The sequence below is a fragment of the Takifugu flavidus genome, chromosome 19 (genome assembly GCF_003711565.1).
Source record: "Takifugu flavidus isolate HTHZ2018 chromosome 19, ASM371156v2, whole genome shotgun sequence".
Classification (NCBI taxonomy): Eukaryota; Metazoa; Chordata; class Actinopteri; order Tetraodontiformes; family Tetraodontidae; genus Takifugu; species Takifugu flavidus.
In genome coordinates this window covers 4,331,617-4,356,010 of record NC_079538.1, presented here as the reverse complement: position 1 = coordinate 4,356,010, position 24,394 = coordinate 4,331,617, and the positions used below count along the sequence as shown (strand labels likewise).

The 24,394-nt window shown below is 44.6% G+C and overlaps 3 protein-coding genes across 4 annotated transcripts in view; 1 reads left to right on the top strand and 2 right to left on the bottom strand.

Moving 5' to 3' along the window:
* LOC130515775 (meiosis-specific nuclear structural protein 1-like) overlaps positions 1 to 1,355 on the bottom strand; it is a 5,787-nt gene extending 4,432 nt beyond the window's left edge. The window contains exon 1 of the mRNA XM_057016260.1: positions 1,311 to 1,355. The gene's annotated coding sequence lies outside the window, so the exon portion shown is untranslated. The remainder of the gene's footprint in view (positions 1 to 1,310) is intronic.
* A 634-nt stretch (positions 1,356 to 1,989) lies between these two features.
* On the bottom strand, positions 1,990 to 5,424 carry LOC130515778 (uncharacterized). The gene is made up of 5 exons (XM_057016264.1): positions 4,902 to 5,424; positions 3,520 to 3,833; positions 3,315 to 3,452; positions 3,132 to 3,210; positions 1,990 to 3,032 (listed from the first exon to the last, which is right to left on the bottom strand). Exons 2-5 carry the CDS (start codon positions 3,748 to 3,750, stop codon positions 2,758 to 2,760), a joined length of 723 nt encoding a protein of 240 aa, XP_056872244.1. The 5' UTR covers positions 3,751 to 3,833; positions 4,902 to 5,424; the 3' UTR covers positions 1,990 to 2,757.
* An 8,995-nt stretch (positions 5,425 to 14,419) lies between these two features.
* esr2a (estrogen receptor 2a) lies at positions 14,420 to 21,252 on the top strand. Of its 2 annotated transcripts, none has more exons than XM_057016259.1 (8): positions 14,420 to 14,576; positions 17,297 to 17,398; positions 17,469 to 17,865; positions 18,323 to 18,516; positions 18,913 to 19,029; positions 19,106 to 19,414; positions 19,997 to 20,135; positions 20,872 to 21,252. In XM_057016259.1, the coding sequence occupies exons 3-8, from the start codon at positions 17,486 to 17,488 to the stop codon at positions 21,011 to 21,013; spliced, it is 1,281 nt and encodes a 426-aa protein (XP_056872239.1). In that variant the 5' UTR covers positions 14,420 to 14,576; positions 17,297 to 17,398; positions 17,469 to 17,485; the 3' UTR covers positions 21,014 to 21,252. The 2 variants fall into 2 exon arrangements, with proteins under 2 accessions (XP_056872239.1, XP_056872238.1); XM_057016258.1 differs by having other exon boundaries at positions 18,910 to 19,029; positions 20,872 to 21,249.
* The last annotated feature ends 3,142 nt before the right edge of the window (positions 21,253 to 24,394 follow it).

Genomic DNA, 24,394 nt, shown 5'->3' with positions numbered 1-24,394 from the left:
ACACCACTAAGTCTTCAAAAAGAAAAAATCTACTACAATCTAACAGGTTGCACATATATTAAAAGGCATAAAAATACAAATTTCGAGGAAGAAAAATGTATTTTAAATCCAACAGCAATAAGGGGTGGGCCCACCTGTTTTAGTGTTCGGTTCTCGAACTTGACCTTCTCAAGCTGAGTTAGAAGATTATCGATCACAGTCTTTAAACGCTTCATCTGCAGTTCTTGAGTTGCAAGAAGCTTCTTTGTCATTGCATTTTCGTTTTTAAGAGTTGCATTCTCAGTGGTGCTCTTGACAGCAGTAGGCCTCTGGCAGTTTGGTGGCTGTGGAACGTAAGGCACAGTCCCGAGCCTAAACCTGCCTGCTAAGTCGAGCACAGTTGAGTTTGGTTATTTAGCTATTGTGCTCATCCACGTTCTTAAGCTTTAAGTCAAAAGTGCAGCATTTATTTTTGTTTCCCCATTAACTTCAGTGAAATTGCCTGTACCTTTCTGGCTGTTCTCGGTTCTTTTCTCAACAGTATGGGGATTCTGGCACTTTGGTGGATGTGGAACATGAAGTACAGGCCCAACCCCAAAAAAGGCTGTAAGGGAGAGAAGACTTGAGGTCAATAATACCAGTAATACCAGTGAAACGCCAACAAGCACTTTTTGTTTACCGTTCTTATTGTTGATAGAAATATTTAATTCTCGAGCTTCTATTTTAGGAGGTGATGGGCTCCTGCATTTGGGTGATAGAGAACCTTCTGAGACGGATTCCCGACTCTTTGAATGTTCTCTATCAGATGTTTGGCTACGATCTAAATCAGGACTTGACCGTTTCATACTGTGATGTGACAGACGACCAGTCAAAGATGTGGAAAAGGAAGATGAGGAGGAGGGTGATGCGGGAAGTTCTGGGCTTTCCAGTTGCATATGCTTCGTTTGTTTGTCTACAAAATATAGTTAGATATATAGTTATAACTAAATATGTTATTTCTTAAAGTTGGACAACCTTGCCCTTCATACTGGCTTTGTTGTTTATGCTTTGATATAGTTTGATACAGCCTCATCAAAGCTTTACATGTATATTACATGTAATGCTTTGATGGCACATTACATGTATATTAAATGTAAGGCTTTGATGACACATTACATGTATATTAAATGTAATGCTTTGATGACACATTACATGTATATTAAATGTAATGCTTTGATGACACATTACATGTATATTAAATGTAAGGCTTTGATGACACATAGGTGTATGGGGAGGGAGAGGGAAGGGGAGGATCTAATCTTCAAAGTAGAGATGGAGTCAGCCTCCCGTACCTGGACAGGGAGCTGGTTCCACAGCAGGGGGGCCTGGTAGCTAAATGCTCGGCCCCCCATTCTGCCCCTAGCTACTCTGGGGACCACAAGTAGACCAGCATTCTGGAGTGTCAACACACTGAAAATATAAAGAGACTTGAATATACCATGACATGGCCACAATAGACAGCTGCTCTCAATGGCTTAGCTCAACGTAAATATGAACAGTGCACTAAGAGTCTTGTTTACTACCATTCAAGTTATGAGAAGCAATGTGATATTTGTAGACAGACGTAGAGCAGCACAGACACAGCAGGTAGTGGGGATGAACATTAACAAGTATGTAACTACTTTCTGTTATTGGTAAGCAGTAATACGTGTTGAACAATCAATACTAGCGTTTATTGCCCGATAAGTGATACCATAGGCTTTCCTTAGTTTACGTGTATATAGGGAATATATAGAATAGATGCTGCTCTCCACTGACAACACGGTTCAGTTTCTTTTCTCTGGCCATTAATTCTCACCATGATCTCTCTCCACTCTTTGGGGTGCTTAGTAGGCTCAAGTGTCGGCCTGTGGTCCACTGTTCCCTCGATATTGAAGGCTTTGAATCAGTGATCCGTAGCATTACCCTTATTGTAGCCTTGGCAAGATCATCGTTTTCACCCCATCCCACAAAAACCAGCTCCTTGATAGCTCGAATGACTTAAATCTTTATTAAACACATGTACAAAGAAATAACACTAAAATAACATTGACTAAGATAAGTAAAATGTTTAAATTCATAAAACCAGACTCAAAACTGAACACCTCTTGAATTCCCAGCTACAAAGGCATTCTCAAGTGACCCCTGCCTAGAAACCTCTCCCTTGTCTTTTAAATTTGAATTTATTGATGATGATTTGATAGGGCTTGAGGCAGAAGCCCCCTCTAGAAGATGGCAGGATATGCTGAGAGCTGGCCCTGGTTCCACTGGACTCCCTCTGCCTACATGGCTTTTGGTTCAGCATTGTCTTTTGTTTTTTAGATGTAGACATAAAATTTTCTTAGTCTTCAGAACTTTCTGATAGTTTTTCCTGAATTATTTTCTTACGGTGTTTTACGGTAATTTACACCCTTAATTATTTTGTTGAAAATGTACAAGTCTAAAAATATGTTGGCCATTGGGGCTGGAGGAGGGGGTGCTTCAGGTTGACAGGGGCGCGATTTGTGATACTGAAGCTGATCTAGCTGATTCTGCGTGATCTTAGACTTGTTGATGGTGTGTCAAAATCATCGAGTATGTTTCTATTATCGCCATCTGATCCTTGTCTTGGGCCCAATAATTTTTCTAGGGAGTAAGAGTTCTCACGTTCCCTCATTCTCACTGTCTTTGTTTCCACCCCCTTGTTCAGGTAACCTTTTGAAGAAGTAGAGCTTTGATTTTGGGGTGCCTTAACCCCTGCTGCGGGTATTGAGTCACCAGTCACAGACCTCTGGACCATCTGCTTCTTATTGGTATTTGCATTCGTCTCTGGGGGTTTCCCTGAGGGAAGTGAAGTGAATTTTCCTGTGTTGATGGAGATTCACCGGGAGTCTTTTCCTTGGTTTCATTGGCAGTTTTGGCATCAGGAAGGGTCCTGTTTCTGGTGTCTTTTGGCTTTTCTTGGGTCTTAGTGCCAGTTTTGAAAGTGGCCAGAGGTTTCGAAAAGCTTTGAGTCCCCTTGTCGGTCTCTGCTTTTTTGACCTCCCTGCCGAAGTCTGTCCAACACAAATTATACAAGAAATTAATCTCCATTTTGGTTTTTTAAACCGCACAGTACAAGTATGAAGTTGTCTTAAAAGAAAAGAAAACTGTACCTTTCTCCTTTGTGTCATCCTGCTTTATTTTTCTTACTTCTTTCATCGCAGAATCAGCAGGAGTCTTTGTGTTTTTGACCTAGATTGTGGTCGAAGATCAGATAGATAGAAAAATCCACACATCACTATTAAACAAAGAGACACACTATGCTACACCACAAGCAGATTTTTGTGCACACTGACCATGAGCATGTGGTTGAGATCCCGCACCTTTTCCATGAGGATGGAAATTTCCTCAACTGCAGCTGCTGATTTTTTCTTCTCCGCAATAAGTAATTTTCGATGTAAATTGTTGGCCAATTCAGCTTTTCGTTCTATCGTCTATTAAACACAGAAAATAATATGTTCAGTTTCTGAAAACTTGCAAATAATTAGCAAATGAACATACCGCAGCCCTCTGTTCCGCCTCCTGGGCCACTTTTCTCTCTTTTTCTAATTCTCCTTGCAGCTTTTCTCTGGTCTCCAGGTCTTTCTTAGCCAGCAGCTGTTGCATGTGTGTGATGGTCTGCTCATTCTTTTTATCTTTCATCTGTGCCTTCAGAATCGTCTGGTTGTTGTCTCTTATCGTCTGCTCAGCTGCTCGCAGCTGCTTTTTGTATCTTCTGAGCTGTTCCTGCATCACGTGATATCTTGGGCATATTGTGCCTTTAGCTCCTCAAACTTGTTTTCTGTAACAACTTTGTTCTGCAAACGTGCTTGAACCTGCAGAATGAAAAATATATATTTTAGGAACTCATGAAGGTTTCAAAAATCAAACCGCTTACGCATATAATATTCTCCTATATACACAGTGGTGGCTGGTAAAAAATATGAGCCATGAGAGTAAAAGTCAGCTACGATGTTAATTTCACTGACGACAAATAAGGTTATACCATGGTCAAACAATAAGGTACAATTTTTGAACTGTGTGGCAGACGGAGGAAGATGGAGGTACATAGCGAGACCTGAAGTGAGGTTTAGCTGGAAGTTACCGATGGAAGCTCAGAGGAGACAAACAGGATACCGATAAAAGCTAAAAACACCAAAGACCATTACCAGAGAATCAAGGAACAAAGTGGGATAAACAGGAAGGATTAGAAGTTTTTTATACAAGGGACTGGAAATGGTATAATCAAAGGGAGTTGTTTAAAACTAGCTATAGAGGGTCAGAGTGTTTTGTGTTTTAGCATTTTAGCATTTTTTACAGTCATTTCATTGTGTATTGAGCACACTTTGAACAAATTGTTTTAGAAAGTATTCTGACAAGAGCTGGCTGGATTCTATTTTGCAATTTCTTCATTACCTAGGAAAACGTAACTTCAGCCAATCGACAACATTTGATAAACTAACGTAACGTTAGCATTGTTTAAAAAATCATGTTGCATTTCGCAGTTTCCTACTTCAGCTGTCTGTGAGTGGGTTTCGGTCTTGCTACATTTTGAATTTTCCTCCTTGTAAAGCCTTTGAATTTTACCTCTGATTATAATCAATTATTGCCTCATGATTTCTGTTTTCGGGCTGACAAAAAGCCAACAGTACAAACCAATCAATGGAGATTTTGGACCGCCTCATTTAAAGACCCCGCCCACATCGTAGAAGTGGTGTATTAGAAAACTAGCATGGCCGTACCATACCGCACCAAACTGTGTTGAACCGAATCGTATAGTCAACGCTGTGTAGTGGAAACGCGCCTATTGACGGGCTGCTGACTGGACAAATTTCCTTGTCGCTTCACAGATGTAGAGGAAGAAACTTACATCTTAAAGACAAAAGCAGTGATGATGGACTCACCTGTTTCAGTGTTCGATTCTCTTTCTTGACATTCTCAATCTCATTTTGAAGCTCAACGTTCACATTCCTCAAACGCTTAATTTGCACTTGTTGACTTGCAAGCAGCGCCTTTATTATTGGATTTGCATTCTTGGGATTTATGCTCCTTTTGGCTGCTGTGCCAGCAGTAAGAGGCTTCTGGTGCTCTGAAGGAGGTGGCAGGTGGTCGCGAGGCACAAGCCCAACACAGACTACAGGGTAGAGAAGATTTGAGTTTACTGTAGGAAAAATACCAGTGGCGCAAGTGGACATTTACATTTGTCTTATGTCAATATGACTGTTGAGGATAAAGACTGACAAATTCCAAATTATATTAGTGATGATTAAAAAAAGACTGTTTACAATTGATGATTCTCTGTTCAAAAAGGTTCAAAATGTTTTGTGCCAGCAACTGAAATGGAAAAATCAGTTATTTGTTTTTCCATGCCAGTGCCAGTACCAGTGCCAGTACCAGTGCCAGCACCAGTACCAGTGCCAGTACCAGTACCAGTGCCAGTACCAGTGCCAGTGCCAGTACCAGTGCCAGTACCCGTACCAGTGCCAGTACTACTAGTGCCAGTGCCAGTACCAGTACCAGTGCCAGTACCCGTGAAACACACCCAGAAGTACACTACTTTGTAAACTATTAACTTTACCTTTCCTATTGTCAGAGGTAGGAGAAATCTTGATTTCCGGTGCTTCCATGTTAGGAGGAGACAAACTAATGCATTTGGGTGACCTAGAACGCTCTGAAACTTCTTGGCTATGAGTGTGCTCTGTATGTGATCCGTGACAGCAGCTTAAATCAGAACATTGTAATAATTGTTTTATACTGTGATGCGACGGATGACTAGTTGCAGATGATGCAGAGGAAGATGGTGATGATGACGATGGGGGTGGTGCAGATAGTTTAGGGTTTTCTAAATTTAAATCCATAATTTTCATAGCGATAAAATTAGATGTTGTATTTCTGAAATTGGACAAACTTGTACTAAGTTAATAATTTAACTTTTTGAGTGCCTTTTATGTTTATAATTTTATATGGTTTCAAAGCATTATTTGAATAACATCTAAGCTTTGATTACACAGTTATGCTGTGTGTTTGTGTAGGTATCTGCAAATGTACAGGAAGATGGGATCTCCTGCATTGCTGCCCTCACTCCTCCTGCAGCTGCAGGGGCATCAAACAGGAACCTCCATTTGCTGGTTTTGCTCCTTTAATCCTAGAAGATCTGATGGTAAAGCAGTGACATGCGTATATCACTGTCATTGCTCTGTCAAGTAATTGCCCTGAAGAAGCTGAGGAAGGTGTTCTGGTATTCTGGTAGTTGAATCGTAGCAACTTGAAGACGTTTCCCCTCTCATCCAAGAGGCTTCATCACTTCTAAGTGACTGGAGGTTCCAGATAATTATAGTCTTCAGGAGCCATTCACACTTTTGGAGCTTCAGTCACCTGGTTGTTGGGTGCACCAGAATTACCATGACCTGGATGACTAAGAACCTTGACAGATGCTGAGGAATGGATATTTTCAACAAGGCATCAATACCAAGAAGCCAGTCCAGATGATAGTGTGCCTGATGTTGCTAAACCTACTGGCCATTTCTTGAGACCAATCAGATCAAGAGGTTCCTAAAGAGCATTCAGCTCATCTACTTCTCAGGTGGAACCCAGCAGAACATGCCTCCTTGCATGAGCAGCAACCCTGAAATAGAGGCAGCTGCACTCAATGGCAACAGCAAAGAAAGATCCACTTGAAATTGAGACTGTAAAACATTTGTAGTACCCTCTTCATCAAAAAGTATAGCCAACTATTGCATATTCTTTGCTTGTGTGGCGTTCTTTTAGAGCAAGTCATTGAATGGGGAACTTTTGTGTCAAGCTAAGTGTTACAATGCACAAACAACGGGAATGCTAACAAGTTCCAGACTTAGAGGCAGTGTATCATCAGGTAAGAGTGTCACTAGACGATCAAGACTTTCTGAGATTCCTTTAAAGGCTGAAAGGAAATTTGAATTAAAAAAAAAAGTTGTTCACTTTGTCAAGGTTCTGTTCAATAAAATTGGCATCTACCATCAGTCTGTGGGTCTGAGTCCTATTGTGAGTCCAGAACCTGCCACTTATGGCTGAAATGTTTATCGATCATCTGGACCTCCTTGCTGCATAGCGACCCCCTTCAATGTCTAAGTTTTCCTCTCTATTTTTTAAGACTGACAAAATGACGCCCCTTGTGAACAATAAAATATTGTTTTATTTTTTCCCAAAGTAGTTTTTTTTAGAGGCAGCTCTCCTCCAGCAGAGGTCTCTAGCTGGCTAGTTTCAGGTTTACCAAACTCATTCCTGGTTCAACTCTTTTCCAATGTGAAATTTTCTCACAAAAATAGCTTAAGAATCCTTAATAGTATGTATAATTATAATTTTTAGAACCATTTATGCAACCATTTACATAAGGTGGGCTCTAACCTGGAATATGCTAATTATTTTGCTGCAGGTGTACGTCTATGTTGGTCTGAAGGTTTGGAGGAGGCGCTTCAGGTTGAAGGGCTCTGCGGTGTAACAGTGAAGCTGATCTAGTTTTGTGTGCCTGATCTTAGACCTGTTATTGGTTCGTCATCAAGCGGATCCACTGTATCACCAGGTGGTCCTTTTCTTGGACCCACTGGTTTGTCTAGAAGGCAATTATGGTCCTCCACACTTTCTGTTAGTGTCACCTATAAGAGGCGACAGACGTTTGGAAGGACCCATGGTCCTTTCTTTAGCCTTTCCTGTTTGATTTCAGTGTCAGTTTTGACAGCAGGAAGAGATTCAGGATGACCTGAGGTCCTTTTTTGCATCTCTTCTGTGTTTTCACTCGTCTTAGTGCCAGTTTTGACAGTGGGCCGAGGTTTGGAAACGAGGGTCAATTTTTGGGTCCGGTTTGATCACTTGAAAAAATAAAATTAGGTCCAAAACTATAATTTGAAACACAAACATTAGGTTTTGATGTTGGAATACGACCAGGCGTTACAATTGTTTGGTTGTCATTCTCAAAATTTGTGTGTTTGCCTTGACTTTAATGTGGTTTATGCTTCCTGAAGGCAACAAAAGGGAACTCATGGTGGAGTGTGAACCTGAAAATCAAAAAATTGGTTGTACTTTGACATCAAAACCTAGTTCCACTTTCAAATGTTCCTTTTTCTAAGTGATCAAACCTCTTGGCCCTTTTGGCTTTATACTCTACAGGCAAAACATAAAAGCAAAGATAGTATTAAATACATAATTATGCACACATGATAACTATAGTATACCCAGATATAATCATGTGTGGATTTTTATTCCATATTGTGTCGTTGAGTAGTTAGACACAATTTCAGAATATGGCTTCAGTATTTTGAGCAACTTACCACTAGAATGCAGTGTTATTCCACTGAGAGAAGCATCGCTAGTTCCACTGTCTGCCTGACTGACTGGTTAGGATGAAACCATTAATACTAAAAGGAAGTTTATTTAAATGCAGAAAGAAAATGGAAGATAGCTCATATTCAATGATATTTCATAAGCAAAGACTGGATTTTGACTGTTTGATATAATGACAACTCTGACGTTGATCCAGGGAGTTCCAATAAATTCTCGATCATTGGTCTAAGTTGCTGAATTTGATCTCTTTATATGCAATTAATACAAGAATTCTTTATTTCCCACAGCAGACTGATTCTTAATTGTAGGTAGTAATTGCAGTATATTATGTTTAAATAAATATGACATTGACAACTGGCTTCTTATTCACATCTGCTCTGTAGTTATATGCTGACTTTGTTATGTACTCGTATGTTTCTAGCGTCTTTAAACAAGGAGGCTTTTTCCTTTGGGCAGAGTGTTGCTCCTCCTCATCACTCTGCTCCGTATTGGATAATTTGTTTATGAAGTGAAACTCGATGCAGATATAAAAAAGCTCTTAACTTGACTCAAAGGAAACGGCTTATAAAGAAACTCAAGACAGAAAAATCTTGGACCCCTGGAGATGGGGCCTGTTGGGGAGCGCCTGAGCCCACAGGCCCAAAGCAGACACCTGGGACCGTCTTCCAGTGGCCCCCCCACCCGTAGGAAGCATCATCTATTTGCAGTGCAGTGGTAGCCGCTAAACTACAGGGGCTACCACGGTCATTTGGGTGGTGGGCCAAGGTGGGCTCGTTGGTGCACCCGTCCCCAGCCGTCCAAACTGCCTATTTCAACATGGAACGACATCCCTCTGGCAGGAACAGAAGCATAACGTGAGGAAGAGTTGATCTCGAGTCGTCGTGAGCTGGTGTGGGTTAATTAATAGCCCCAAACAATCTGCCAGTATGTTGTCCACCCAGGTGGATGAACGGTTAGCATCAGGAAAACCAGGAGGGGAAGGCAGCTACTTGTAGGACTATCTAGAGTCAGAGAGAGGAGATGTTGACCTGAACTGAACTCAAGGCTCTCCTCTACTCTATGGATACACATTCCCTCAACGATACAAAGCCTCTCACATGAGTGGTGGAAGTTGCTGAGGCAGTTAAACAAGTCTGTGCCCAAGGGGTGGATGAGACCCCCCCTCCCCCACCCTTAAGTGTCTTAAGTTTGTGGATGCTGTAAAGCCGTCATAGCTGACATGCCTCTCCAACATTGTTTGGACCTCCAGTGCATCTGCACAGCGGCAAACTGGTGTGGTGGTGCCCAGTGAGCCTCCCTGGGACTGGCTATGCTGGGGTACTAAAGAGGAGAGTATGACTGCTGCTGGACATTTAGGAGAACCACCAAGTTTTTCTCTTGGTAGTGAAACGGTGGCTCAGTTCTTCAGACTTGCAGGGTGCTGCCAGGAACCCAGGACACGGGAGTTGGTACTGAATTGTACAGGTACTGTGTAGATCTGGAAAAGGTTTATGACCATATATCCAGAGACATTACTAGGGAGGGCACAAGGAGAGATACATTTATTAGGCTGGCCTGGGAATGCCTTGGGATCCCTCTGGAGGAGCTGGCGGAGTGGTCGTGGAGAGCAGTGTGCTGCTAACACCGCCACCCAGAAGGTTAATAAGTTACTTTTAAGAGACGTCATTAGATTTCATGTGGCTTTGAATGAACCAAACAATAGAAAATATCTATTTTTAATATATCATGTGAGAACTTTCCTGTCCAGAAGTTATAAACACATTTACATAATGTGTTTTTTAAAAATCACATTAGGACTATTGAATGGACTTTGCCCCCAATTTTAAACTATAACCATTTAGCTCCGATGGTTTTACTGGCTGTGTAGAAGAGCAGCATTACTCCCACATTACAGCGTGTACTGAGGGAGAATGCCAGGCACATTCATCTCCAGCAGTAAATAAGGGAAGAAGGGACACAGGCACGCACACACACACACACACACACACACACACACACACACACTCTATCTGTTTTGGTTTTTATTTGGTGTTTCGTCACCACAGGAACATCTCAGCTGCTGCAGGACGAAACTGAACCGTCACAAATTTTGAGATTTATCTGCAGAAAGTGCTTCATTCTTCATTTTCATTATTTTTAAGATGCCTCACGTCTACAAGATGAACACATAAATGTGCACCCACTGAAAATATAGATGCAAATATAGATAAAACATAAAAATATACAATAAAGATAAAACATGACGATAAAACGCTGAACATCATCCTGAGGGCAGCTACCTGCTCATTTTCGCACACAAATAAAATGGATAAAATATAAAATGAAAACATCTTTTAGCTCTTTTGTAATTGAGCAAAATAAAAATTGTTAACTCTCAGAAAAGGGAGCCGATTTGTGTCGAGTCTAAAAGTATTGGACCTTGGCCGAGAATCAAAGCCATTCTTTTTAAGACCCACCATAAATTACCGGTTTGGAAAGTGCTTTACCCAGACTCCTCTGTTAATGTGACAGCAAAAAAGGACGAAGTCGAACAAATGGCAGCGAACAGCAGGAAAAAACCCTTTAATTTCCTGCTTCGTGAGCAAACTCCGTCAGTCCGTAATACTGTTGGACAAGTGTGGAATGAGACGAACCTGTGAAAGTCATGATGAGCCTAAATTGTTCCGATGTGAAGCCGGCTCATTTGTAGCATAACCGCATCGCCATGGCAACACACCCTCAACCCCTATCGTGGCAGAACCAGCCGGAAACTCCAGTCAAAATAATGTAAACAGAGTTAAACGGTCGTCACAGGTACTCAGTGGCGTGTGTGTGAAGTCTGCGTGCTCGACGACGTGCACGAAATGAAGCGGCAGGAGCTTCAGCCGAGCGGTTAAATTATGTCATTTGTTACTCTTGCACCACCAAAATATGCTAACGCTGAACTTTCTTCATACCCTGCTGGCATCGTCGCATCACTGCCTCTATCCATTCCCACACTAGCCAGAATAGCCCCCCCCCCCTCGCTTGTGCCAGGCTGCCACAGTCAAGACAACAACTTCCCACTCTCACTTCTATAAAGCTGCCTGCATGTGACACGTGCCGCGTGCCATGCCTTCAGAGGTCGCCATGAACCGCCGACCTTGCCAAAACACTTTTGACCTAGAGGTCGAGCACTTTTGATTCCTTGTTTTGACTTCTCATGTTGGCTCAAAGAAGGAGGTTTATACAGGTTCTCCTTGTGGTGCTTTATTATCAGGAGGTTTGGACCTTGGCACCTGGTATATCAGGGTTCTGTGCACGGGCATGGAGGGCTTGTCCTGGGCTTTATGCCTTTTGACTTCTTATGTGTTCCTCTTACTGATGGATTCATCTCCCTGGAGGCACGCAGGACTTCTCTTTTCTCTATACCAGCTGTTTCCGCCCTAAACAAAGAAAAGGGGAAAAAATAAATGTAAATCAACACAGATTAAGGACTACAGTTATGTAAGTGCCCGTGTCAGCAGGGCAGAACCAGCACCAGCCGAAGGACCAAATCCCAGCGTCCGTGTTTCATCACTCAGATTAGGTGAACCAGCAGGAGGCCTTGATGGACAGCAAAAAGTGAAAGGCCTGTCCAAAACCTCCTCTTCAAGAAGAATTGTGGATTGAGAGCTTTTCCACTGGAGGTACTGTGATACCGTGTGTCCTTTCAGGGCCACTGTAGAACCATGGCAGAGCACCCATAGAGGGACCGGGCTCAGGGTTCTATAATGAACAGAACACGGTGGAGAGTGGAGGTGAGTAAGCAAACACATATAATGTGTTTTTCCTGATTGTTGAGGATCGGGCAGTGATTACACACCAAAGGTGTCGGTGCAGGTTGGTTTTTGGGTTCGGGCAGGAACCCGGTCTTCCACACGATAAGCCCCTCTCACAAATGCTGCTCCTTTATTTGCAACTTCAAAGCTGCTACCTCCACTTTTACAGCTTTATTTTAAACAAATTTGATTTTTATGCCCCCGATTATTTGGAATCCTCTCCTGCTGCACCAGAAGCCGTTTCAGAGATTAAAAAAAAACGGAAGAATGTTGCTTCTGCAATGTAAATGCAGCCAAGGAACGACCATATGGGAAAGGCTGGTTGGATCTTAAGCTATCTGGTCGAATAAAGGAAACTGGCTGTCTGAAACCTGCCAAATAGAGGAGAGAAGGGTTGGAAAGAAAGCCCCGGTTCCAAAAATAGCCCCACAGCAGAAGCAGAAAAACATCATCTGCGCTGACATTTACTTTTGTGTGGCAGCAGTAAAGTGGCCGAATTTGGAGACTCCAAATCTCAGTAATGTTCATTCGTTACGTCTGTCATTACAACCGGGGGTTAAAAGCACAATTTTAAGGGCAGATTGCTCCTCGCTCCACTTGGCAGACAGATGGGAGAAGCCAGTCACATCTTCTGGCACAGTTTGCTCCGCGGAACCTGCGGCGCTCCTCCGAGTTTGGTCCGGATCTGAGAACTGTGGCCCATTACAGGCGATGCCAAATGAGCTTCTGAGACACATCGGCTGCACAATCGCAAAATGTAATCACCAAAATTGGGAGTTAAGAGGTGAGAGATGAGCAGCTCCTCATTTTGAATGATTACCCGCCCAGAGTGGTGGTGGTGGTCTTGGAAGAGCTTTTTGGGGGGGAGGGGGGGGGGGGGGGGTGGTGGAGATGCTCTTCAGACCTGAGCAGCCGTTCTTCAGCCTCCTGGTGGAGAGGAGGAATTGAATTAGAAGACAATATTCTGGCTCATGTAACTACTAAAGTGGACTTTATAAGCTTTTATAACACATGCATGGCCTTTTATAACGTGACTGTGGTGACGCGTCTTAAATAAATAAAATAATTCACACAGCAGATCATTCATGTGTTTTACAATTCTGCTTAAAAATTCTTTTTCTTGATTTCAGGAGGACAAAAACAGACAGAATGTATTTTAAGAAATGAAAACAGGAAGATTTGATAAAAGTCCGTTTTGAGTCTTAGAAGCTGAAAAATCCTCTTGAGTTGTCTGAAGGAAAGCGTCTGATTTACTGCTTTTACTTCGTTTCCGCCCAGTTGGAGGGAGGAGCACTTGGTCGACAGATTAAATTCCAGGATTGTGCAAATCATCCAGATAAAAAAACAATTCTGTGCTGACCAGAAATATAATATCTAGAAAATGATAGTTAGTTATTCAGTTCATGCTTCCTAAAGAAATGTAGACATGTGATTATGTAACAGTTATTCCTTCGGCCTTGCGTCATCAGTCATAGTGGAATAAAGTATGTGCAGCATTGTTTGTGTCCGCAGAAGCCTGATTGCTAACTTGGCAATGATTTTCTCTGGATTTTTTACTAACGAGCTCATAAATGAGGTCAGACTTCCTGCTTTAAAGGGTCAGTTCGAGTCACTAAAACCCCCAAATAGATTCAAACATTAAATTTGAGCACTGTTTAAAAAGGCAGAGCTAAATTGGTGGCCTGTGATCCAGGCAGGATGAAAAGGAAGTTTCAGTCACTTTTGCCTCCTCGACCATCTGAATGGATTCGATATAAAACAATAACGATGTGAAGAATTCAAGTTTTCAACCAGCAATAATTGTGTCTCAGAGAAATTCAGAAACTACAGTTTACACTGAGACACGTCCAAAAAGCATCAAAATGAACTAAATGATTAAAAGATGTGTTTATAAATTCTCACTTTTGCATTATTAGCGTTATTATTGTTGTTGTTATTGTTTGTGCTGTAATAAAAGACCTTCGTGAATTACCTTTAATCTTGTAACACAGAATAATAAAACAGTCTTAAATATTCAAATAATGTTGCACAAGTTCAGAATGATCATAAGTTTCTGACACAAGCAACGAGTATGTATATATTCAATTTGTCTAATCGGACTTTGAGGACTAATATATTTATAATATCTAATATTTAGACATATTTAAGCGCAAGGATCACGATTCTGTTCAACTGCGTATTTAACGGAACCTTTATTAATTACACGAACAGAGAAACCATCTTCCTACCAGAATCAGTGAGACGAAGCGGCTGAAGCAGCTGGAGGCTTTTATTTTGACAGCGCTGACCGGATGTTGAGCAGCCGGCGCTGCTTTCATTGGACTACATTTCCCCGGAGGCTCGGTCCAACTCCGGGCTGGACTCAGTCGTAGGTGAAGGCAGCGCTCAACTTGTTGTTCTCGGTCCTCGCAGCCTCCGTCGCCTCCGAAGAAACTGTCATTAAGTTTGACAAGACGGGACCGCGGCGGGAAGAACATCAAAGAGGTGAGGACAACTGGGACATGTTGGTGCGGGTGCTGGCGCAGGGCTGAAGACGTGCACGTATCAGGAATTTTACAAGTAGAAGTGCGTGCACGCTGATTTAGGCGCTGACATGATGAAGGTGCGCCTCCTCATCACCGCAGATGACATTAAAGGTGACGATGACGATGATGAAGCTGGGCTGACCAGGAAAGCTGGTGAATGGGACCTCTTGCATTTTTATGACACGCGCACAGGGCGTGAGAGTCCCGTTTAATAACACGGGAATTAAAGGGAATTAAAAACTCAACAATACTAAAAAAAAAAAAAAGAAAGAAAAGAAAAAGGTGAGAATACAGCAATTCTATGTGGTTTAGAAACTATTTAGATAGTTTCTGTGGGAATATTTACATTTGAGCTGTGTGATGTGGCCAGTTGACAATAAAGAGCCCGACAATAATACTGATAACAACAACAACAACAACAATAATATAATAATAATGATAACAATAATGATAACATTGGAATTGACGGCCATGTCGACAGAGCAGCAGCCGGATTTTAGGCTTCGCACTTCTGAGCTTGATCTTCTGTGGGGGGGGGCAGGTGACAGGGCCCCCTCCGCTCACCCCCCCTGCAGCCGTGCACGGCTCCTGTCTGCGGGCTGGTTCACATCCGTTTCCGCCCTGAATTTAAGACGGCGGCTCGAGGTGTAGTTTAGGAGAACGAGTCGGCCTTGAGTTTTCTGGTGTAAAAGGCTTGTGGCTGCTGACCAGCGCCGCTCTGTCCCCCCACCCCGTGCACGTGTGTGTGCGTGTGTGTGTATGGGACTAAGTGCACCCAGATCCCTGGTGTTTGATCTATCTTAAATCCTGTTTAAATACAGTTAAACCAACAAAATCTCAACTTGTTTTAAACATCTAAAGAGCCTGAAGAGCTAAAGATGATGTTCTGGCAGTTTGTCCCCCATGAACAGTGTTTGGATTCTGTTATGATGGGGACAGTGAAGGCACCACGAGGCAGGAAGTTCAGAACGACGCGGAATTCTGCCGGAAAATAAAGATCAGTGTGCACAGTTTGTGCGCTTGAGCAGGTTTATGAGGTCCAAACCAGCTCAAATCTCTTTTTTAAAATGGAGCCTGGGTTCACTGAGCGCCTCCTCTTCGTGGAAGTGGCGGCAGGACGAGCAGGATATGGGAGGTTGTCTCTCACTTCGGGCTCCCAGCTGCTGCAGACCGAGACAGCGAGGAGGTCTCGCAGATATGAGCTTCAAAGGAAGTCAAATCTCCCCCATATCTGCTTCTACTCCCACTAGACAATTAGAGGAGGCAGAATTTACCACCCTCCCTCCCAGAGTGGTTCGTTTGCTGTCAGAGGGGCTTGATTGGCTGCTGGCGCGTCATCATTGGACCCAGTAATGTTGCCGTTCTGATCCGGTTGCTTCATCTCAGCAACTCCTACTGATCCAGACTGAAGCCAGTGATCCGGCAAAGTGCTTCCACTTCAAAAAGACAATAGTCCCGCGCCTCTCATGTCCCGGCTCCTTATCTGAGCCAAGTGGGGATAAAAGTGGCCCAAGAGAGAGCAAGGTGAGTCCGCCCCCCCTGCCAGGACCCAGTTCTGCTGCCAGGACCCAGTTCTGCTGCCAGGACCCCGGATCACCATGAATGAGTGAGCTGACTGGGGGGCACCCACCTCCCGCAGCATCACAGCAGGTATCAGACCCGGCACCCAGCACACCGAGGAATTTCCTCCTCTGGAATATCCACCAGTGTGTTCGGCAGCTCTGGTGATTGTGACAGCAACAGTGGGGGGGGGGGGGGCTGGACCCGTGTTCCCAGCCCTCTCCTGAGTGCATTTCAGAATCGTGTCTTGGGTTTTTTTTTGGATAACCTGGAGGTTTGGAAGAGCCAGGTAGTTGTTCTGATCTCAGGCAGCCGGAGGAGCGAGCAGCGGTTCCACCGGAGGGGGGTCGGAGCCTGAGCTTTCTACAAAATGACCAAGAAAAGTAGACCTGGCGAGCGTCCGCGGGCGAGCGCTCAGAGTCTGATTCTCTCAGCTGATTAAGTCTGTCGCACCTTAATCCCTTCAGATCCAACATTGAGTTTGAGGCTTTCTGACATAACTAACCTCCGTGACCTGGCGGCAGCCTTGTGGCTTTATTCACCGCCGGTCTCCTGCACGCTTCACCTCACGCCAGTCGTACAGCACCAGAAAAGTCTGACCGCAGCGCGTCTCGGCCGTTTGGCAGCGGTTAATGGACCCTTCCCTCGCAGGAGGGAGCTTTATGGAGCTCTGACAGAAGTCCTGCCACTCACGAATGATTAACTCAACGGCTTCTGCTCTGAAAAACAACCGAGCATTTCTAAAACCTGCGGTGGCGCGTGTGTATGTGTGTGTGTGTGTGTGTGTGTGTGTGTGTGCAGCATTTATTGATCCTCCAGCTGTTTATGGCGCGTTATACAGCCTCATTTCCGAGTTCCTCTCATCACCGTCAGGTCCTCCAGCAGAAGAGTCTCAGCTTGTGGAGAAAATCCAATTTCCAATCTGGAATTTTCACATTCATCAGTTCCAGCTTTATATATATAAAAAAAGCATCGGATGTCTGAATTATTAGCGGGTTCGGCATCAGGAATGTTAAGTGAAAAATCGAATAATATTGTGTTATTACGATAAACTGGATTTAGGAAAATATTGTTCTAGAAGCATGCTGGACCTGATCTGCTGGTGGTTTTATCCTCCAGGTGGGACCTTTCGCTTCCTCATGGCTGCAGCGAGGCTGAATATCTCCGCCACTCCGGGATAAACGCACGCAAGTCCAGCACGCTCGCTTGGACCGTTGGACCGTGAGTTGACGCCTGACGCTGGTCCCCCCCCCCGATTATTTTCGACAGCTCGTCCATATTTGCGTCACAGGTAAACCTGGTGCGACCATGGCCGTGGCCTCCACCCCGCACAAGGATCAGCCCCTCCTCCAGCTGCAGAAGGTCGACTCCAGCCGTCTTGGTGCTCGCGTCGTCTCCCCCATCCTCAGCGCCTCCCTGGAAACCAGCCAGCCCATCTGCATCCCGTCCCCCTACACCGATCTCAACCACGACTTTTCCGGCATACCGTTCTACGGCCCGACCATCTTCGGCTACGCCAGCCCGGCTATTTCTGACCGTGCCTCCATCCATAGGTCGATGAGCCCCTCGCTGTTCTGGCCCCCCCACGGCCACGTGGGACCTCACATGCCGCACCATCATTCCCAGCCTCGGCCTCAGCACGGTCAGCCGATCCAAAGCCCGTGGGCGGAGCTGTCTCCGTTGGACAGGTGTGGCGGTACTTCCTGGCAGTTGGCTAAGCTAGTTAGCACCAAGGTTATCGGCTAAGGACTTGATTGTTATTGTTCTCTAGATGCTAAAGGAGATCAAAATGGGGGTAGAATAAGGGATCTTTTGCGTCAGGGCACTTTTTCAGACCTTGTAGTTGAAAAGACACATCTAGAGGAAATGTTGTCCACCCTGGACGAAGGAACCTTAAGTACCGCTTAGAAGAATTTTAATTTTGATGCCCGACTAAACAGGAAATTGTTTTTCTGCCGTGAGTACCGACCCGACTCCATTCTGCTGCTGTTTATAACAAAACAAAATTCAAACTTAATTCAAAATAACCTTTATTCATAAATTAATATAATGGTTTATTAAAATGGAACACACGGTCCTGCAAATAAAGGGATTTGCATGCTGGAGCTCCATCAGTAATTGCACATGTTTTTGTCTTACTTGAAGAGATAAAGACTCCAAGTTATCTGTCGGCAAGAGCACGAGGAGACGCTCTCAGGAGAGCGAGGAGGCCGTGGTGTCATCCGGCGGGAAGGCCGACCTGCACTACTGCGCGGTGTGTCACGACTACGCGTCCGGCTACCACTACGGCGTCTGGTCGTGTGAGGGATGTAAGGCGTTCTTCAAGAGGAGCATCCAAAGTGAGACACAAAAATGTACAGTATCCCTGTGTGATTTAAACAAATGCGCTTTTGTTGTTGAACCACAGCTTTCCCCCTGCACTGAGTTCAGTTTTAAGAATGCTAACATGTTGATGCTCCAGCCTTTAGTCAGGAGATTCTGTCAGATATAAGAGGCCAAATGTTCTCAGGCCATTCATGACCTTGTGATCTTGCCTCTATAGCCGCCCCTACGTTTGCCCTGCTAGCTGTCACTGAGACATAAGATAGATTACTCAGTTAGCATGGTTGCTAACATGCCACCATACCTGATAAATCTGTTGATATAATTTACTCTGCTGCAACTCTTAACCTGCCTCCACGATTGAAATGAATGTTGGTCTTACTGCTTTTCCCCTCTCGGATTCTTTTCAGCAGGACAAAATGATTACATCTGTCCGGCAACCAATCAGTGCACCATAGACAAGAACCGGCGTAAGAGCTGCCAGTCCTGCCGCCTACGCAAATGCTACGAAGTTGGAATGACCAAATGTGGTGAGGGGACGCTTATTTAGAAACCCTTCCAATGTCGCCAAAAATGCTCCCTAAAATGTGCACTCTTCCCCCTCAGGTATGAGGAAAGAGCGCAGAAGCTCCAGGAACCCCCAGATGAGACGGGGGACCCGTCAGGCCTCCCAAAGCCGGCCCACCAGGCCCAGCGAACTGTCCGGACCAACGGTGGGACCCTTCGATGCACTCCATCCCTCTCAGCTGACTTCAGAGCAGCTGATCAATACAATATTGGAGGCGGAGCCCCCAGAGATCTACCTCATGAAGGACATGAAGGGGCCGGTGACTGAAGCAAGCATCATGATGTCCCTCACAAACCTGGCTGATAAGGAGCTGGTTCACATGATCACCTGGGCCAAGAAAATCCCTGGTGAGTCTCTGCAGCGACTTATATTAGCTGCATTAGCTTTTTTGTCACTTTAGCATTAATGTCACAGTTTAAGACCTTTGGATTAAAGATTAGCGAACTGCCTACTTCTGCTGATAAAATATTAGCATTAGCAGCAGGCTAGTTTGCCTGTAATGCTCCACTGTCGCCTGAATGATAATCAGATGCTGAGTTTAATAGTTAATTCAACATATTTCTCCTGAGATCTGCTCGATCACTGTTTGAAATGAAGTGCAACCTGAAAGGGCTCCTCATCAAACAGACACCAGGACACGTGAACCTTTTACCTGAATCTATAGTAACATGTTTGAGAGTCCTTATCATACTCAGTTGGGACAGGCTGTACTTTCAGGTCAAAAAATATTAACCCTGTTGTTACCGGATTTTTCTGCCTGACGCTAAATATTTGAACGAGGACTGCGGCTGCGCGTGTGTCCGGGTCATTTGCCTGTTTCTTGTAGGACGTTTGTGGGGACCGGGCTGTAGTGTTGTAGAACGGGACAGGCTGGATCAGGAACAGAGATACTGCAAAAACAAGTGGACAAATATTTGAGTCCCCCCCAGGTTTCGTAGAGCTGAGTCTCCTGGACCAGGTCCACCTGTTGGAGTGTTGCTGGCTGGAGGTGCTGATGATCGGCCTGATGTGGAGGTCAGTGGACCACCCCGGGAAGCTGATCTTCTCCCCTGACCTCAGCCTGAGCAGGTACCACCACCGTCAAGGCACATCTGACTTTTACGAAAGGACTGTTTCTCTACTGGTTGGGATTTCCTCCAAGCCACTTGATTACTTTGTCCTTTGGGGTTTTAAAGCTGAACTGGATCCACACCTTAGTCATCAATGTTTTATTGAGGGCTGTAAAAGCAAAACCTTCATGTTCAAGCTCACTCGGCAACGTGAACGTTGTCCGCGGAGACGGTTTATTGCCCAGTTTATGCTGGCAAGTTTTTCCGGTCTCACATTCGTCCTCTGTCTCTTTAATGGGGAGATTTTTCAGAAATTCCTGCTTACATCTTCTCACACATTTGGTTACAATAAGAGATATCTGCTGGTACCCAGCTTCTTCCGACTGGAACAAAGTGTTCCGAGTTATCTCAGCTACACTATCTATGGTGGCAGTTACCATCAGGGTATCATATCGCTGCGTTGTCAATAAAGAGGTTCACCACGCACTCGGAGATCATGCCGTGTCCACGTCTTTCCCAAGTTGTGTTTCCGTTGATGCTGATGATTATGACATCTTATTCCAAATCGCCGCTATAATTGTGTTTAATCTGAACGTATCTCACTGCATAAGTGCTGACCTCCTCACCCAAAACTTAGGCTCCTCACCCAAAACTGCGCACCTACGTTCAAGATTCGTACCAAATCCGTTTCTGCACCGCAACAAGCAAGAGGAGAGTTTTGTGTAAATCTGTAAACTTCTTGTGTCTCACACCAGAGAGGAAGGGAGCTGTGTGCAGGGCTTCTCCGAGATCTTTGATATGCTGATAGCTGCCACATCACGAGTGAGAGAGCTCAAGCTGCAGAGGGAGGAGTACGTCTGCCTCAAGGCCATGATCCTCCTTAACTCCAGTGAGTAGTGTGTGTGTGTCCATGTGTTTGCTTCGTATTGAGTAACACATATACTCGTTCTACTAGCAAAGTGAGGACATATGGTCAAAGAGGGACCTTTTTTGTCTGGTCCTCAAAAATTCAAAGGACTGTTTGAGGGTTGAAAATGATTCAGGGTTGAGGATATGAAATGGTTGAACGGATGGTTAGGAGGTTAATTAAGATGGTTAAGATGGTTAGGATGGTTAGGGTTACAGTAGAGAGCTGTGAAATGTGTTTTTGTCTCACAAAGATAGAAATACAAGGATGTGTGTGTGTGTGTGTGTTGCTCATGTCTAGCGTTTGATTGGTGTCCCCACGTGTAACCCCAGCTATGTGTGGGGGGTTGGTAGTCTCCCAGCTCCCTGGGAGAAGCTTTAATGGGAACACTGTGTTTAGCTGGAGCCTGTGCTCAGGTTTGTTGTGATGAACGCTGTAACAGACAGTACCTGTTGATGAGGAGCAGGGCCAGAGCTTCACTGAGCTGCTAAACAGGAGTGATTAATGTGTGACTAATGGTTCTGTTTGCCTCTAAACTGGCAAACAACTGCCTTTGCTTTCCGCCAGCCCTGCTTTGTTAGAATTTCCACAGACGTGCAACAAGCTGAGGCCACCGGCTTCACATACGTACAACATAAGCAGGCTAATGCAATAAATCCAGATGCTGGGTCGATGGGCTAATTGTCCCTGGGGCATGGAGGCGATTTAAATGATAACTGCACTGGGAGTCCCGTTTCAACCCCGCGGAGTCATTCATCTGTTCTCAACTGCTATCTTGTAGATTTGGATAAAAAAACAGTCAGACGTGCTGAACGATAGTGTACTCTGCAACAGGTGACAACACACACTAGCAAGCTCAGGGCGTTCCTGAGCTCCACGTCTGCAGCTGCCCCTGTACGGTGCATGTTCTGCCCTCTTGTGGCACAGTGACTTAAATGGCTAGCAACACCACAGTAGGAACACAAGTCCCACTGTGTTTTCTGCTACCAAACTACTGGTTTAGGTGACATCACTGGTTAGCAAACTGTGTCTCGTAGCTATTAGGGATCAGGAAGTGGAGGCACATGGTGCCTTTGTATGACCTCTTACTGGAAATGTTGGATGCCCACATCATGCACAGCTCCCGCCTGTCTCACCGGCCCCCCCAGCAGGACTTAGCAGAGCCAACCGGGTCTCCCACCGAGCACCACAGCCATGCCGGCGGCTCCTCCAGCGCCTGGAGCCCCAGCAGCAGCAGGGAAGGTGGCGAGGCGCGTTAGCCTTCCAAATCCACGTGCAGTGAATCTTCATGCATTTTGCACACAAGCGAGCATCAAAAGGAACAACAAGGTTTTCGAGTACATTCCGAGGAGGTTTGAACTCTGATAGTTTTGTATTTTTGAGAACAAACCTGCTGGAAAGACTGGAAAGCAAAGTCATAAATTTCAACTGCCCCACTGACGAAAGTAATGAAAATCCTATTTCATGAGTTCAATGTTATTACAGATAGTGATCCAAGCTTCGAAGGACCTTATAAAGACCCTGAGTTGCCCTTCTTTTACTCTCCTTGTTTAGCAGCCTCTTCTGGATCTCTTTCTACTTTGAAGGGCTGAGCATACTGGACATATACTGGAATTATATATCATAAATCACTTCAAATTGTTTGGTTTCATTCTTGTCAGTGTGTCTATCATATTGTAAATTTCACATAAAGTCTCATTTAAGTCACCGGCTTCTCTTTTCAAATGTTCTTTCAAGGGTTAGTTTGGCAAACCCAGTATCATCAGTATTCATCTATTATAGAAGAATAGTGTAATGTAATAGTGTGATATTAAGGAGTTAAACTAACGTTAAATCCTTTAACATCACACATCATAGCAAAGGCTGAGGCCCTTCTCTTGTAATACCACTCTTGCCACTAGGGGTGATATTGAGTCACAGTGTTTGAGATGACCAATAAGATCTTTAGTTGCACTAAACCACCTCCATCACATCTTCATCACCTCTGCTCCGGGAATGAGAGCTCAAGAGCAGGACAGGAAGGAAGTAGGAATATTTTGTCTCATCACTTTCTGTTTAATGTCATTTGTGTAACACTGAGTCACACTTAACATGTAGAACAGTGTGAGTCCACAATTCAGTTGCTATTTCATTTATGAAGGTAACCTGGGGACATGGAGCTCCAGTAATCTGCCCCCAACTATGGTCTGGATCTTGCCTTCCCTGTCTTTAGGGTTAGGGGTCATCATGATTTTGGATTTGGAATTGTATCATTCTCAGTTGTTGTGGGTGCTGTTTTTCTGCTTGGACAGTTACACATGATTGAGGAAGACAACCTGTGACAGAAGAACCAAGTGTCACAAAAGCTCTACAGAGCACATTCGTATTGAAGACAAATCAATGTTTTTAATGTCTTTTATCCTGAAAAGATGGTTTTAGATTCTACAGCCTAAACTCTGACCTAATTAATTATGCAGATTATGATACCAGCAGCTTAAACTCCTGCAACTCCAAGTCTCTTCTTTGGCGTTGAATTTCTTAGATTCCCAGCACAACCTGTACCTCCTCAAGTCCCTCGGCCCCCTAAGCGGAAGACACCGACAGTGAAGCCATCTTCTGTCACAGCCCCTTTTCCCCAGTTCCCTCCTGTCCCAGTACTTTTCCACTGCCCTGCTCACACCACACCCTCTGATCACACACCTGCTCTCAGTCACTGATCACACACCTGCCCTCACTCATCAATCAGCTCACCTACCAGTGTATATATTCTCCAGCCTCACACTCACTCAGTGCTAGATTGTTCTTCTGCTTTCATGCGTGACTTTCCAGCGTTGTTTCCCTGCCGGATTACCCGTTACCGACCCTGCCTGTCTTCGTTCTGCCTGCCTTGCCTGTTCCCCGGACAACCTACCTGCTTTCTGCCCCTGACTACGACTTCTGCCTCAGCGTCTCTGGTTCCTGTCTGCTCACCTGGTTTTGACTTCGCTGCTGCTCGTCCCACTCCCCGAGCCTGCAACCGATAGACTTTGTGTGGGCCCAGAGCCTGAAGAACGGACTATTTCCTGTGTTTCCTTGTCTGCCTGAGTTCCTGTTTGCCCGTGTGTTAATAAAAGTCATTACTACGGTCCTGCTTTCCAGAGTGCTGCATTTGGGTCCAAACTGCACCCGTCACATCTTCAGGGCAGGTCGACGCTACTTTTTATCCCTTTTTAGGTCAAAATCAATGGTGATAAAATCAGTAACACTTTTGTGTCCCGAGCTTAAACCAGCCGGTCGAAGCAGGGTTCCGCTCCAGGTTTCTGCCTGCTAACGGGCTGGTTTTCACAGTTGTACCATTGAGGGAACGATGGATCCCTTTTAATCTCCAACAGGAAAGAAGAGTTTCATTCTGG